Here is a 16,891-nt window from a genome sequence, read left to right on the forward strand (position 1 = left end):
CTGGGCATAAGGTGGACAGTGTTTGAGAAGACACCTGGGACTGCAAAGGCTGCCTAACAGAGGTTGGTAAGGGAAGGCCCTTTTGGTCTTGTTGTTATCACTCACATGATACAGGACAGTGCTTCTTGGACTGGTGATACTGGGTACTTAGAGTCATGGCCCAGCAAGGCATAGACTGAGTGGTTGATCGTAGCCCAGTTTGTTCTTGGTGGCCCACCTTGAGGTCCACCCCTAAAAGTGATTGTTGGCCAGAGACAATTGAAGAATTAGGTAGAGCCAGGTATGGTGGCACATGCCTGTAATCCCAGGCACTCAGGGAGGCAGAGGCAGGTGGATCTCTGTGAGCTCTAGGTCACTGGTCTATAAAGCAAGTCCAGGACAGCAAAGGCTATGCAGAAAAACCCTGTCTCAAAAAAAAAAAAACATTAAAAAAAATAAGTAGAAATGAAACTCTCATTCAAAGAGAATTTTAAATGCTCAAAAGGAGATAGATTTAAAAAAAAAAAAGAAAAAAAAAGAAAATATCTCCAAGAACCCTTGGAGCTCAAAATATCTATACTTTGAGTCTTTTCTGAGACAAAGTCAACAGAGAAAGGAGGATGGAAGAAAGAGAAGAGACACATGAACTACACTTTTCATGAGCCTTGGACTCCAGGCAACGGCCCAACAGGGCCAGTCCCCTCCCCCCAGCTAGCTGAGACTCTGGTGGAGAGAAGGGATCTTATGGCCTTTGGATGTCTTTAGCATCCCTGCCTCCATCTGGCCTCCTTCTCTAAGGACACTTGAGTGAATACCCAACCCCCACTTGAGGGACATTGGTCCCTGCTTAGGGCATCCAAAGGCCAGGCCAGCTGAGCCCTAATGGGCAGACACAGATGCAGGGAGAGAGGCGCCAGGGACAGGGGGATCCAGCTTGGTGACTCCCCTCTGGAATGTTTGGCTACTGACCAGGCCCCTGGAGCAAGGATTACCCCAGCCCACGCCTGAGGACAGGACAGCACCAGGCACAGGGAAGGATAAGTACAAGTTGGCCGTGTCCTAAGAAGTATGTCACCAGGCAGCTCTAAAGACTCGACATTCTTGGTGGCCTGCAGCTGGCACTAGCTGATCGGGGCCCAGCCTCCCTTGAATGTCATTCTGGTGTCCTTGCTTACACTGTCACCGTGATCTGAGAGCATGCCCATCCTGCCTCGCAGTGTCCCTTCTGAGTTGGTAGCCTCACCCTTCTGCGTGAGATTGGTAGCTGCTTCCCTCTACCCTACCCCGAGCTATTTGCTGCAAGGAACAATTCCTTCTCTGTAGGTCATTAGAAGCATTGGGTGTGCCCTTCTGTAGGGATGGCCTGCTACGGAGAGCATTTTATGGAGTGACAGACCACAGAGCATCTTTACTATTAGCGATTTTTCCTTGGGGATGTCCTGCCACAGGGAGTTAACCAGCTGTGGGAGTGCACGGGCAGTCCACTAGGATATGTGGCACTGTCGGAGCACAGGGGCAGTCCACTAGGACGTGTGGCACTGTGGGAGTGCATGGACAGTCCACTAGGACAGTGTGGCACCGGAAACTTTACCCTGGGTGGATATTAAGTATTTTCATCTTTCTTCGAAGTGCTTCTAAAGTAAGATGGCTTGAGAGATGAGGGGCAGGGAAAGTGATGTGTGATAAGGTGAAAGGGTGGGATATTAGGGCCGGAGAGATGGCTCAGTGGTTAAGAACACTGACTTCTCTTCCAGAGGTCATGAGTTCAATTCCCAGCAACCACATGGTGGCTCACAGCCATCTATAATGTGATCTAATACACACTATATACATAATAAATAAATCTTTAAAAAAAAAAAGAGTGGGATGTTATATTTGGACAGTTATGATGAGAACTGGTTGTCTGTATTTTTCAGCTTAAAAATTATTATAACGAGTTGTTAGAAGTAGTGCAGCACTGCATAGAAAAGCAGGCAAACTGGCGGGTTTTCTGCGTCGCAGCAAGAGGCCTCTTTTGTTCTAGGAAAGCATCCTGTTTTTCTTTCACTGTCACTGTTTTGTGTGTGCATGTGTAGACCGGAAGACAACTTTGGGTATCGTTTCTCAGGAGTCGCTCACCTTGCTTTTTGAGTCAGGGTCTCTCAGTGACCTGGGGCTGCCTGGCCAGCAAGACCCAGGAAGATTCCTCTTAGTCTCTGCTTCCCAGAACTGGAATTACAAGTGTACACCTACAGCTGCTTTTTAAGTTATATTCCAGGGCTCAAACTCAGGTCCTGAGGCTTGCACAGCAAACACCTAGCCAACTGAGCCACCTGCCTGGTTTTTGTCACTAAGTTTTCATCTCTGCATTCAAGACAGCAACACACTTCTGTTACCATGGGCCCTGTGGTTACCATGGGCTCTCTGTGGTTACCATGGGCTCCCTGTGGTTATCATGGGCTCCCTGTGGGGACGGACTGGGGATGATCGTTCTATGGTGCCCCTGGAGAGTGGGCGTCGAAAATCAGATGTGTCTTCTTGGCCATCGAGGCCTTCATTTCTCTATTATCCTTGCCTGGCTTATAAATTTGGTGTCTAGAAGAGGAATGTTCTGGGCACAAGGTGGACAGTGTTTAAGAGGACACCTGGGACTGCAAAGGCTGGTTAACAGCGGTTGGTAAGGGAAGGCCTTTTTGGTCTTCTTGTCACCATCCACATGGTACAGGACAATGCTCCTTGGACCAGTGATATGATAACAAAAAACTCGACTGCAAAGCAGCACCTTTGTGATAATTCCCTTTAAGGAACCTGATAGGAAGCTATGTTCTACAAGTCCAGAACTTGACCAGAGGCCTACACAGGCTTGACACAAATCTCCTTCTAGGATAGTCCCCAGACCTTAGCCAAAAATCTGGTTCCTGCCAGCATTAATAGCTAGTCTTATCCCTGTGTCATAGCCAGAAACATGGGTAGGATGTGGCCAGAGATGTCAAGAGAACCGGCTGGTGGGCACATAAACAGGCAAAGATTAGGGATATCTTCAAACCATATGGGCAATATAGGGGGCAGGGCTCATAGCATCCTTTTTCCTGTAATGTCACTGGTGACAAGGCCTTTGTGACACTCCATCACAGAGGGACTTCCAACATGATGTTGTAGGGCTAGCTTCTAGAATACTTTTATGTATAAGTACCACACACTAAGGTTGTCCCACCTTGCTTGTCTCTTCCATCAATAAACACACTGGAAAAAAAACCTAAGGAACCTTTCTGTGTGACATTTATCAGAGATTGAGATGTTCCTTTGGAAGTCATAGATGTTAAAGCCAGTCTCCTCTAGTAATAGGCCATGAACTATCTTTCCGAGTAGGGCTGCTAATGCCACTACGGCCAGTCCACTGAACCGCTCTAAATTATGTCACTAGGCCTTATGAAAGTTTACATACTATCACTGTGGGTAGGGTCACATGAGCACTCAAAGCACTGTTATAAGAGGGCAGCCACACACAATTTGATATTGTATATGATGTCATTGAATGTTTAGTGTGAGCCATGGCTTCTGAAGTAATAGTGGGTGTCGCTTTCCCAACATCCTGTGGAGTGTTTTCATTGTGGACTCTCAATGGCATTCTGTGCAGCCAAAGATGGAGCCTCCAGACAAATAATTTTGGGTGTCATTAAGGTACAGGAATTAGGAACTCACTTTATAATTCTATGTTCCCTTCCAGAGGTATGCAGGCAGCCTGAGAGGCCTAAGCCTGCCTCACGTTACAGCCTGCCTTGTTCTCAGCCAAGCAGGACTGATGGCTGCTTTAGGGTTTTGTTTTTTGTTTTTGTTTTGTTTTGTTTCCTGTGTTCCTACCCTGATAGCATGGGTCACCTTGTGCTTGGATGCTTTTGTGTGTGTGTGGGGGGGTACATATTCCCCACCCTTTGGCCTGGCAGTGACTTGGGGCAGATGGGGGCGGGGGGTGCTGAGTCTTGCCCTGATTTATGGGACTGGAAAGTTCTCTGTGGGTTTGCAGGGCACAGGGGCTAACCGGCAATATGCAACCCTCAAATACCAATGGCCTAGCACAGTGGGAATTTATTCCTCACTCAGGAAGCCTGCCTCACCATCTCTGCAGGTAGTAACTCTGGGATCTAGGGCCCTTCCAGTTAGCAACTTGGCTGTCCTTCTCTTGAACCCCAGCATTCAGTTAGTCAACAAGAGACGTGCAGGATTCTAATGATGGTTGCCGGGGAAAGACCCGGCAATGGTGCGTGTTACTTCCACCAGCATCCCACTGGCCAAAGCTGGTCCCTTAACTGCTGTCAAAAAGTCCTAGGAAATGGGGAGCCGTGTGAGGAAGAGGAAGAGGAAACAGGCTTGGTGAGCAGCCAGTGCTGGCCATCACAAAGAAAAGGCATGCTGGAGTGTCTGCCGGATGCTCCTATTTACCCTCTCGTCTGCTTGTTTAACTAGATCACTCCAGGCAGCAAGGCAGCCCAGTCCCAGCTCAGCCAAGGAGACCTGGTGGTGGCCATTGATGGCGTCAACACGGACACCATGACCCACCTAGAGGCCCAGAATAAGATCAAGTCTGCCAGCTACAACCTGAGCCTCACTCTGCAGAAGTAGGTGGAAGCCCTCCAAAGAAGGGGGACGCCAGGTTTGGTGCAGTCATGGGATGGGGAACGAATGAGACTGCCCTCGGCATTCGAGAGGGCCTAGCCCTTGTTCTACAAGACTAAACAGGAAGGATGGGCCGAGGTCACCCTCAGGGCTGCCATTGCCTTGCTTTACAGAAGTGGCTTAGGCAGAAAGCACGACCACAGTGCCACTGGTATATGGAGAGCTGGACCTGGAAGGCCCGCTTTCTCTTTCCTCAGGCAGCCCTATCTTCACCCCCACACAGAAGAAGCCCATGAATGCTGATGGGGCAGGGGGTGGGGGTGGATGAGGAAACCCTCTAGGGTTATGATGACTCCTTATCCCAGTCCAGCCCAGGGCCTCCCTCAGGAGACAAAGTGCATGGGTGTGTGTGTTTGGGGGGTGGGGTGGATGGTGCACATTGGCCCTGTGACTTCACTGCCCCAATCTCCCCCAGAAACTTTTGGCCAGGCGCAGATGTCCTCACCGGGTCTTGTTTCTGGTTTATCTAGGTCCAAGCGTCCTATTGCCATCTCTACGACAGCACCCCATATTCAGTCGCCACTGCCAGTGATCCCCCACCAGAAGGTAGGTGCCGGCCACTGGTCGTGGGGGTCCACTCAGCCATGGGTCCTGGGGTGTAACATTGCCCGCCTGCCTCCCCTTACCACTGCTGGTCCTCATGAAAAGAGTTTGAGCCTCCCCTACCTATGACACATTGACTTGTGGGGATGTCTACCTAGGCCCTAGATACCATCCCTGGTCCAGCAGCTGGTCTGAGAAGAAACCAACTTGGAAGAAAAAAAAATATGTGCTGAGAGGAAGGCCAACATGCTAGCCAAGCAGGAAACAGTTACCTGTCTAGAGGACTCTGACCCTTGTTTTCTGGGGACATTGAGACTAGAGTTGTTGTAAGAGGCCCCAGCTTGAGTCAGCCATCCCAGGAGGCACTCCTAGGTGTGAAGGGACCTTACTGGCCTTTAGAGATTTTTCCCCACACGGAGTCTTCTAGTTTCTAAGTGTCTACCCGTCCCTTCCAGCTACAGACCCACTATGTCCAAGGACTAGTTACAGTCTTGAAGGCTGGCACAGGAGTGGTGGGGAAGAGAAACCCTGACCCCAGATCTCACCACTAGGTCCAGAGTCCCTTCCCAAACACTCTAAGCAGCTGAGCCCTGTGGGCCCAAGGGCCTAGCCTAAACTTGGGCAGGCCTACCCATAGCTCCTACTCACCCCCTCACTACAACTGTAGACGGACTCTGGTCTATCCAGTGGGGAGACTAGACAGCAGGAGAGATAGAAAGAAGAGGCTCACAGGGATCATAGATTAGGGAACTGGACAGAGGGCTTCTGGGAGAAATTTCAAAGGTAGACGAAGATGGCCAAATAGCCCAGTTGCTTCCTTAGGTTCCCCTTGGTACCTCTGTCCCACATGTCAGTCATCCCTGGCTATGAAGGGTCTTCTCCAGGTGGGGGGGGGGTGTCAGTAAATCAGGAGGTTTGTCTGCACTCATAGGGTATCCATTCAAAGGGGAGAAGGGAGGTGGATAGACAGGATACCATCTCCTGAGCCAGCATCCTCTTTTTTGGCCCTCAGGGGCAGGCTTGGCTTTCTGTGAGGGGCTTTGTATTCTGTTTAGATGGATGCCAGACTCTAGACAAGGAGCCACAGGCCTCCCTCCTCCACTGCGCTCCAGAAAAGCCTTCGTTTCCCATTGGGGTGCTTCATCCAGCAGGCTGCAGGCTGCGGGCGGTGGGCTCCAGGCGCTCACACTAACATGTCTGTTTCAAGTCCACACGAAAGCACAGCCACGTGTGGCCTCTAACCACTGTCTTCTCTCTCCCCTGCATGGTGCTGCCTGCCCTAGCCAGGACCCTGCTCTGGACACGAACGGCAGCCTGGCGACTCCCAGCCCCAGCCCTGAGGCGAGGGCCAGCCCAGGCACCTCAGGCACCCTGGAGTTCGGGGACACCTTTAGCTCTTCCTTCTCCCAGACCTCTGTCTGCACCCCACACATGGAGGCCTTGGAGCCTGTCCTTCCTCAGGGCAGCCCGGTGGCCAAGGCCAGCACAGAGGGTGCACAGGTCTCAGTCAGCCCCAAAGTTCTGCCAGGCCCCAGCCAACTGAGGCAATATAACAACCCCATTGGCCTGTACTCAGCAGAGACCCTGAGGGAAATGGCTCAGATGTATCAGCTGAGCCTCCGAGGGAAGGCGGCAGGTGCTGGACTCCTAGGAGGGTAGGTAGAGGGCAATCCTGCTGTCCAGTATGGAGCTGGGTCTTCGGTGCTCACCACAACAGCCTGGTCAGGTGGTCAGGGGGAGGAACAGGCCTCAACACAGCCAGCCCTGCGCCCACGAGGCAGTACCAGCTGAGAGCAACACCCGCAGGGATCTTATTGACGGGTGCCATCAGCCAGGCATATCACTGCCTCGTACAACCACTCTGGAGAGATGTGTCAGCTCTTTGCAGAAATAGAAACTGAGGCTCAGAAAAGGGTCAGCTGAGGTCCAGACATCCAAGCTACTAAGTGGCTACTGAGCTAAGTCTACATGTGGGAGACTCAGACTTCCCAAATTTTCACCCCAGGCCACACCCTGTCCCAAAGATGACACTGCCCGCTGCCTTGGGAAACTAAGGTGCTAAGAGACAAAGTGGTCCCTACGTCTCTGGGATCCCTAAGGCAAGAACAGGGAAGACTTAGAAACAAGAAAGCAAATTCTCTAAGGATGAGAGTTGTCTAGGGAGACTGCCTGGAGGAGACAGTGCCAGAAGTAGCCAGGAAGAGACTGGACAATGGAATTAAAGCATGAAATTTGCAAGACTGAGCTGGGCTAGGGTGGACTGTAAGGAAGCAGAACTCTGAGGAGAAAAGGGGTTGTGGAAAACAACAACCCATCTCTGGTCCTCATAGTGTAATTAGGAGAGTTGGAAAAACATGGAGCCAGGTCAGTGTGGGAGCGTAGAAGGAAGGGGCTTCCCATATGAGCATGTATCCGCTGCCAGGCCTCTCACCCTCTTGTCTCACAGTAACCTGACTACTTCCCCACGTAATGGATGGACTATCTCTAGGTGCCAAGGGCGCAGCAGGCTGAGTTGAGGCAATGTAGCCTAGTGTCTCAGAGAGAAGAATCACACGGTTCCTGACCGGATAAAGAGAACAGCAGCACTCGTCACACGCTCACTACGTGTACTCGTTGCCTAGGGTCTCCCAGATGACATCCAAGAGTCCACTTAGGAGGCCCCATCAGCTTGGCCCCAGCTGTGTCCACTAGACCAGAGCTCCCCACTTTCTCAATTTCCCCAGATCCTTCTAGAATCTGAACAAAGCTTGCCTCTGGCACAACATGGTCTCCCCAAGCCAAGATTTTCCCAGCAAGGAGGCAGAACATTCTAGGAATAGCAAAAATAAAGATGGCCCCCCTTTTCCTTCCTCTGATGGGTAGGTCTCCCGTGTCCCTTCTGGATACACCCTGGTCAGGAAAGTTGCCTCCTGGTGACTGGGACCCCTGGAAAAGCACAACTGCAGTGATTTGACTCTGAGTTAGAAACTGGCTCATTTTTTAAATTATTAATTAATTTACGTGTTTGGGTGTTTTGCCTGTGTGCCTATCTAAGAGACCATCTGATGGTCAAGAACTGGACTTACAGACAGGAGTGAGCTGCCATGTGGGTGCTGGGAATCAACCCTGCTCCTCTGGAAGAGCAGTCAGCACTGAGCTAGCCCCATAGGAACCGGCTTTGTCAGTAACTTCAGAGGTGGGCATTTCCTTCATCTTAGCATCTCTCATCCACCATGTAGATGAGGTAGACAGAGCTGGCATCCTGATCTGTCTGGTCCTATCTTGATTCAAGATGGAATGGGAAAGCCAGAAGGTCAGGAGTCCTATCCGGTCCTCCCCGGACTCCTTTGGAGCAGATGCTATCCAGTGCCTGGCAACTGTTGAAATTATCACTCGATAACCAGAGGAGCAGATCCTACAGTGTCCTCAGTGGGAAGGTGGGCCGGGGAAGGAAGCAAGGCTGGGGCGTCAACCAAAGAAAGAGCTGATCTTGTCAGTGTTGATGGTGTAGGCAGAGAGATCCGGGACCTCTGCTGGGCTGAGGCCTCCCAGTTTGCTAAGTGTTTAATTGCTTGAAAGTAACAGAGACAGCAATTTTCCATGTCCAACTATTGCGCTCATCCTGTGCCGAAGGCATAACCTGTCCAAATGGTGGACACCCTCACTTCCTTCTCTTTTTTAAATTTTATTTTATTTATTTGTGCCTAGGTAGTTTGTCTGGGCATCAGATCCCCTAGAAATGGAGTTGTAAATCGTTGTGAGCTGCCACGTGGGTGGTGGGAATCAAACTTAGGTCCCCTGGAAGAGCAGCCGGTGCTCTTAGCCACAGAGCCGGTTTCTCCAGTTGCCCCCGTTTCCTTCTTACGAGTAACGTTGAGATGAAGGATTTCCCCAGAGTCACAGCATTAAGAAGAGGCATGATTAGGAGTTGCCCTCTGTCCTGTCACGCTCAAAAAGGAAGCCCCTTCCTTACTGTCCTCTGAGAAGCTCGCAGTGTGGCTCTTTGCAACTGGATCTCTGGGGGAGAAGTGGAAGGGAGGGAGGAGCAAGGACAGCAAGCCCTGAACAAGCTGCAAGGCTTCACCCCTCCCCTGAAAGGCAGCCTTCCCCAGGGGGCCCCACAGAGCAAGAGGCCCTGGGTAGTCACCGCCTTCCTGGTGCCTCCTCCTGAGATCTGAGATAGCTCTGAACAGTGTGTGCTGCAGGCATCCAAGCCTTGGGGTCGAGCAAGAACCTAGCAGGGGGCTATTTGTGCCAAAGGAAGGGGCTGGCTGCTGCTTAGGGCAGGGGCAACCCCCACCCGATCAGGCCAACACTGCCCTCTGCAGGGGACACAGGGCTGGTGAGAGCAAAGGCTGCCCCTGCAGCTGTCAGCACTAGCCAAACATGGAGAAGAAATGGCAACGCCAACCTGGCCTTTTCCTAATATAGATCGACTTGGGGCTATTTTGAGCACAAGAGGGACAGAAGGAATTTTATCAGCTCTGAGTAGGGGACCTGGGCCTGAGCAGATACGCCACCGGCCCTCTGGGGTGGGAAGTGTTTGGCTTCCCAGGATGCCGGCTGTGGGGTGACCAGGGCCAGGCTAACTCGGGCTAGGGTTCCCCTTTTCCAGAGTTCATAGTGGACAAACCTAGGAAAGCAAAAGTGCATGGAGACAAAGTCCACTTCCCTGCATACTCTCTTGTCTTGAGTGTCAGTCAGGGCCACAGGGCCTGCCGCCGCGGGGTCTGCCACCGCAGGGTCTGCCACCACAGGCGACCTGCAGGTAAAGAAGCAGCATACAGACAGTGCTTCCCCCAAAGAAATTCATATTCCAAGAGGCTCACTGTCCTATCAGAGTGAGGGCAGTGTCCCTCTATACTGCCCATGCCAGGTGGCTCCTGCTGGGGGCTTTCCTGTGACAGCCTGGGATGTGCACGCCCCCCTGGGACTCCTCCAGTCTCATTGCTGGCCCAGGAGGGATTGGAGCAGTCACTAGGGATTGCACCGACCCACTACTCCCTGCTCTAGGAGGAGTGACCAGAGCTGTCTACCTGTCCTTTGGGAGAGAGAACAGAGCCCAGGGGGCTATGGGTAACCCTGCTGCACACACAACAGCACTGGATTGCCTCCTCAGGGCACGAGCTCATAAACTGTGGCCCCCTCTCCCTCCTCCCCACCCCATGAACTGGGCTAAACTGTGGCTTTTTACCTTTGGGGACATCTAGCCATTAGGAACTTGCAGCCTCAGCCCTTCGTGACGCATCCACAGCAGTCATTTCTCTGTCCCAGCTTTCTCTCCAGGGTCTAAACCAGGTTAGACATATGTGATTCATGGTCCCTATACAGGAGCCCTTGAGCTAGAAGTCTGTTCCCCCACCACCACCCAGGCAAAGCTGAGAGTGCTGGGGCTTACCACAGAGAGAGTCCTGGCACCTCCCACCCAAACCGATGTTTTCTGGAGACCCTGATGTCTGGTTCTGTGCTTGCTCTTCTTCCTCACCTCTTACTCCTCGCAGACTGCCTGGCCAGTCCTGCCCCCTCCACAACCAGCCTGAAGATGGCCCCCCTCACCCCGGAGCTTCTCCAGTAGAAACCTCACTCTGACTGCTCTATCTTCTTTGCCTCTCTTTCCTTCCAGGTGGTAGCCAATTCTCCTGCCAAGTTAGTATCCCAGGACAGCATGCGTGTGTCCCTGTGTGCCGTTCCAGCATGCACCTGCCATCTGTTGGGTGTGGATGGTGTGTGCCTGCAGGCATGTGTACATACGCGCATGTGCGAGTCAGGGTGCGTTGTGCCCCCCGGATGAGCCTGCACGGGCGTTTGCTGGAGTGTGGAGGGAAGCTATTGCAAGGGGTGCGTGTCTATGTGAATGAAGCTCTCAGCTTAGCTTCCAATTTCCTGCTCCAGCAGCTTAAGGCTTGCAGGTTAACTCAGGGGTATGGGGTGCTGCCCTGTCACTGGCCTGTGTGGGCCTGAAGACCTCTCTGTCCCAGTGGGACCCCTGAGGATTGCACTTGAATTGATCTCTGCTTGGGCATGTATCTGTTGAAGGGAAGAGCTCCCCGGATAAGTAGAGGCTAGCAGGCTACAGCATGCTGGACTGGAGGGGCCTGGGCAGCCTGAGCCATCCTCCAAGGAAGAAGCATACGCAAAGAAGGATCTGGAAGAACATCATCCCAGGCCACAGAGGAGTGACTGGCAGGATAAGGCCCTCCACGAAGGGACTTTGCTCAGAGTCTCCGAGCGTGCCCAGTGTGACCGCTTTTCGCCTTTGGAATGTTCTAGACTCTGCTTGCGCTGCTGCCACCTCTCCCGTCACGTGGCCCAGCTTCCCAAATCCCACTCCCCTAAACCCTCCTGTGTCTGCTTCTCCATCGTGTTGTGTGTGATGAGAGCGGTGCCCCTGCTGACCCTTGAAGGGAGTTGGGGCTGAAGTGGAGCCTGAAAGGGGAGCTGGAAGAGATGATTCAGGTGGACATGAAAGATCTTCCGCACAGGGTCTTGAGAGGTGCCAAGAATTTTCCTGGCCACAGCCCAGGCAGCCCACAGTGGGGGGAAATGGGTAACCTATTTGGGCCAAGACCTCAGCTTCGGGAGATCCCTCTCCACACTGCCACCAGCACCCTGGTCTTGACTTCGCGTGTAACTGTCACCTGTTGCCCTCTCTCTTCTCCTTCCCTCCTCCACCCCTACCCTGACTTTTCCCGCCCACCCTCCTCAGCGCCGACTACCAGGAACGCTTCAACCCCAGCGTCCTGAAGGACTCAGCCCTGTCCACCCACAAGCCCATTGAGGTGAAGGGCTTGGGAGGCAAGGCTACCATCATCCACGCTCAGTACAACACCCCAATCAGCATGTACTCTCAGGATGCCATCATGGACGCCATCGCTGGGCAGGCCCAGGCCCAGGGCAGTGACTTCAGTGGGTAAGCGCCTGCCAACTCCACATACCTACGGAGGCTACCACGATCTCACAGGACCAGCTTTCTTCTTTCGCCTTGAGCCTTCCAGGTTCAAGCTGCTGGAGGGGGTGGTCCAGCCTTTACCAGGGACTTGAGTGGTAGAGACTCAGATGGAACTGGTTACTATTCAAACATTAACAGGGACATTCTCTCTTCTCTTATCTTCTCCTCACCCCGATCTCTGTCTCTTTCTTTCTCTCTGTGTGTGTGTCTCTCACTTCCTCTCTATATCTCTGTCTCTTTCTTGGTCTTCCTTTCTATCATTGCCTCTTGTCTCTGTCCCTGTCCCTGTCCCTGTCTGTCTGTCTGTCTGTCTGTCTGTCTGTCTGTCTGTCTCTCTCTCTCTCTCTCTCTCTCTCTCTCTCTCTCTCTCTCTCTTTCACACCTGTTTTCTTACTTACACATGCACATAGAGAGCAGAGGTGGTGGTAAGGGGTCATTACTTTTTTCTGCTTGGGAATGTCATAGTGTGGAGCTTACCTCTCTAGGCAACATATTATCCCTCGATCGGAGTCCCAGCAACCATAGAGAAAAAGACTAAGGAGGCATTAAACTTTTTCCTAGAACTATAAAAGCAGATATTGTAAGAGGGACACAGAGAGGTCCCAGGCAGTTCCTACATGACAACAACAAGGACTTGTGGCCATGGTGTACATGCAGAGGCCAGAGGACAGGGCACCGTACCTGTCCTGCTTGTCCAGGGCTCCATTTCTGGAAGAGTCTGACCCCAGTTTGGAGAGGCACTATTTTCTACCAACCACCAGGGGGCGGCAGTTATCCATTTTGCAGGTACTAGTCTGAAACCTGCTGAGTTCATGTCTTCAGCCCTTTGGAGAGACATCTAAGCTGTGTTGACTTACTTAAATTGCTTATTCAAAGCCAAAATACAAAACAAAACAAAACAAAACACAAACAAACAAACAAACAAAACCCATGCAATTAAAACAAAACAAAAAACAACTATTAACTCATGTATACTCAGAAAAACAAGTCAGCCTGACTAAGCCCAAAAGCCAACAGAGATCTTCCGTTTACATTTGTTTGTAACGTGGTCTTTGATATGGGGCACCCCCTAAAAGTAGTAGTAGTCACCGAAGGGATATCAAATGAAACTGAGTGAACTGCTCAGCACACTATATTTTCTGTACACTGGGAAAACTTCCATTATTTGATTCTATTGTCACAGCCCCTGTGGTTTGGAGACTACGCTGCTGTGTTGATTAGTCTAGCTGTCTCCTACATGTCCCCTTCCCTCCTCTGCCTCTCATCGCTAGCGTGCCTGGAAAGGATCAACCTTTCCCCTTCCTTTTAACTCGAGCGAGCGCGCTGAGCTGATGCTGCTGTGGCTCAGTGAGGAACGCTCCTGGCCATATGTGTTCCATTTCTGCTGTTAAATTCCACGGTTCTTCCCTCACTGACAGTTTTCTTTTTTTTCTCTCTCTCTCTCTCTCTCTTCCTCCTTCACCCACCCCACCCCACCTAACTCATTTCTGGTCCTAACCCCCCTGGCTTCTCTTGTGTGCGCTGCCCCTCTGCTATCCCATGACGGACGCGCACTCACGGCTGGGTTTTCTTCTGCTTGGCAGGGCATCTCCGCTGGCGTAAGTAGACCTGCAGCGTCTGTCCGGTCATCTGTCTGTTTGCAGGATGGTGTGTGAGTTTGGCGGGATGTGTCTGAGGACAAGTGGTCAGTCTGTATGCTCTGTCCACCTTTTTCCTCACACCCCCCCACCTCTCGGCCACACGGCATCCTCTGCAGCCCTAGACAGACAGATGGAGTCCACCTGTGTCAGTGTGGCTACAGAAATCTAGTCACCCCACTCACAGTGTGCTCACCCCAGCCCGAGGCTTCGTTCCTGCCTTTTCCTTGCCATGCTTGGGTGACGTTTTCCCAGCGTTCCTAGCTTCACCGGTACATGACAAACTCGGGGGTCACAGTGCACGCTGCGTTAGTATTCATTCAGTGCTGGAAGGTAACAAAATAACCTCTAGGAAGCCAGTCCCCAGAACCCTCAACAACCAAGGAGATCTGGTTGTGCCCCCCAAAGACTTAGGAATCCTTAGAATCGTTCCTATACAGCAAACAGCTTTCTGCAGGAAGAAAAGAACCCAGGTTTTCCTTTACTTCTCGAGCAGCTGTGAGCTTCTCCCGGGATGGAACCCCAGAGGAATCTACAGGCCTCATTACCTAACTCAGCCACAGTCTTACAATACCTAACTCTCTAGGTTAGATAGAGTAAAGCCTTCAGGGAAGTGGGGGCAGGGCCATCCCCTCCCCCATCCCTTTTCTATCTCTGCTCTTATAGCTCACTCCGAGCCAAGCCGAAGGAACCAGGCCTGGGAAACTAGACCAATTTTATTCAGTTCCGTTCAGAGATGCTCAAAGACTAGATCGCCAAGGGGATCCTGTGCTGGCTAGCCAATCCCTCCCAGGACACACGGAGCCAGGCAGGAGGGTGCAAGATGGGGCATGCCTCAGCTGAGCTGTGTCTCCATGTGGTGAGACCATCTGAGCTGTGTGGGCCCCGGGAGGCAGACATGCCCTTTGAGTTTCCTAACTATAAAACACCTGGCAGAGCCGGGCGCACACCTTTAATCCCAGTACTCGGGAGGCAGAGGCAGGCGGATCGCTGTGAGTTCAAGGCCAGCCTGGTCTACAAAGCGAGTCCAGGACAGCCAAGGCTAACACAGAGAGACTCTGTCTTGGGGGGAAAAAACAAAACACCTGACAGAAGGGACACTGTGCAAACCAGGTATGGAGGTACATAATCTCAGTATTCAGGGACAAGGACAGGTACATAGCAAGGTTCTGCTTCAAAATAATAATAGTACAAGTAATAATAATAGTATACATGGCAAAGTAAACTTGTTAATAACAAAAGGAGAAATAAAGGACACTGGGCTGGGAGCTGGGCCACTAAGTAATCGGTTAATGGTGTTCCTGTCTACAGTAGCTTGGGCCTAATCAGTTGGCCAATCTGGACCTCAGTTTCAACATCTGTAAGAGGAAAGGATGCTGGCAGGTTGTTACTGCCATAGGCCTGGCCTGAGAGCCCCCCTGACATCTGAGAGGGCTTTCTGGTCAACATAGATCCACAGTTGGACCTATAAAACTCGAGCTTGGTAGAAATTCCAGCATCCAAGATACTCTGGGATCCCTGCTGGCTTTGATCTGGAGTTGGAAGGAAAAAAAAAATCATTCAGCTAAGAATTTTGAGTACCTACTTTGTATCATACCCGGGAAGCTTAAGGGGGGTATCACTAGGTTCCCCTCAAAAGACTACGCTGCTTTGGGGCAGAGACCGTGCCTGCAGCCTCACTCCCAAGGCCCCGCCCCCACCTCCAGCTATAACCCGCACTGTCCCTACAGATAATGCCAGGGCCAAGCAAACATTTCCCCTCTTTGTTTCTCAATAACACATCCGAGCCAGGTTGCTTCCTGCAGCTGAGCCAGAAGGCCCGGGTGTCTTCCAGCAGCAAGGCAGTGGCAGCTCCCTGTCTGGATCTGTGGGTGTGAGAAGGTCATTAGATGGGTCCCCAGAAAGCATCCAGGTCCCTCAGGCAGGCTGTTCTCACCCTGCCCCACGCAGAGCTGGCTCAGGGAAAGCCCAAAGTCACTTCAAGAAGACTTACCTGTTGCTTCCCTCACGGGACTTTAGCCTGTGGGGCGGGAACTAGTTCAGAGCCAGGACTAGTACTGGAGTGGGGCCAACAGGCAAAACAGCCACTGTCGCACTGGGCCTTCCCTGACCTGTGAGCACCGAAACCCCAGGCTCTTCTGACAGTAGTGGGTAAAAACAGTGGGTACAGCAGAGGAATGGCACAGTGGGAGAACAAAGTGGGGGGGGGAGTGCGAAGGAGGTGGGGTCTGAGTTCCAGCCTGGGCTCTGCTCACGCCCTTTCCCGTCCTACAGGAGCCTCCCTGTGAAAGACTTGGCCGTGGACAGCGCCTCTCCCGTGTACCAGGCTGTGATCAAAAACCAAAGCAAGCCGGAGGAGGAGGCTGATGAGTGGGCCCGCCGGTCCTCCAACCTGCAGTCTCGTTCCTTCCGCATCCTGGCCCAGATGACTGGGACAGAATTCAGTGAGTGAAAGTGTGGGGGTGTGGCTGGGTGGGGTGTGGGGGAGAGACCAGAGAGGTCCTGTAGAAGCTAAGGAGTCAAGCCACCTGTTCTTGAAGATTAACGTTGAGAGAGTTGGCAGCTGGTAGAGAGTCTTCGGGTCCCTATGTGGGTCTTGCGTTACGACCCCCAAACCCCAAAACAAGAAGAGAAGGCTTGTCATACAGCTTCCAGTGAGGTGGTGACTCAGGCAGGACTGGGAGAGGTTGACCTGCAAGCTGGCTTTGACCTCCCTCTCCCAACTGCATTGTGTCCTCTCAGCGCCCCCAGGCGGAGGCCTCTCATCACCACTACTGTTAAGATGGCACAGGAAGGGCTGGGCGTGGTGGCACACACCTTTAATCCCAGCACTCAGGAGGCAGAGGCAGGCGGATCGCTGTGAGTTCGAGGCCAGCCTGGTCTACAAAGTGAGTCCAGGACAGCCAAGGCTACACAGAGAAACCCTGTCTCTAAAAAAAAAAAAAAAGATGGCACAGGAAGAGCACAGGGCCTGCCTGATCCCTTAGGGACTTCCTGTCCACAATGCTCTAGTGGCTTTCCTTCTTATGTTCACTGTGAGTCCTCCTGACCAACTTTTTTTTCTTCCACAGTGCAAGACCCTGACGAAGAAGCTCTGCGAAGATCAAGGTAGGTGCCTAGACTTGGGTTCCACAGCCTTGCCTTCTAACCC

The 16,891-nt window shown here is 52.1% G+C and overlaps 1 protein-coding gene across 4 annotated transcripts in view; it reads left to right on the top strand.

Annotated features, from left to right (window-relative positions):
• Positions 1-16,891, top strand: part of LDB3 (LIM domain binding 3) — a 61,543-nt gene that overhangs the window by 5,726 nt on the left and 38,926 nt on the right. For 2 of the 4 annotated variants that reach the window (XM_084796824.1, XM_084796826.1), the window contains exons 3-9: positions 4,423-4,574; positions 5,103-5,178; positions 10,778-10,800; positions 11,861-12,064; positions 13,687-13,701; positions 16,015-16,184; positions 16,812-16,848. In XM_084796824.1, the coding sequence (XP_084652950.1) occupies positions 4,423-4,574; positions 5,103-5,178; positions 10,778-10,800; positions 11,861-12,064; positions 13,687-13,701; positions 16,015-16,184; positions 16,812-16,848 (677 nt within the window). Of the gene's footprint in view, positions 1-4,422; positions 4,575-5,102; positions 5,179-6,462; positions 6,831-10,777; positions 10,801-11,860; positions 12,065-13,686; positions 13,702-16,014; positions 16,185-16,811; positions 16,849-16,891 lie in introns of all 4 variants that reach the window. The other 2 variants (XM_084796827.1, XM_084796825.1) reach the window with 2 other exon arrangements.

The sequence above is a fragment of the Acomys minous genome, assembly GCF_964271855.1.
Source record: "Acomys minous genome assembly, chromosome: 9".
NCBI classification, from domain to species: domain Eukaryota; kingdom Metazoa; phylum Chordata; class Mammalia; order Rodentia; family Muridae; genus Acomys; species Acomys minous.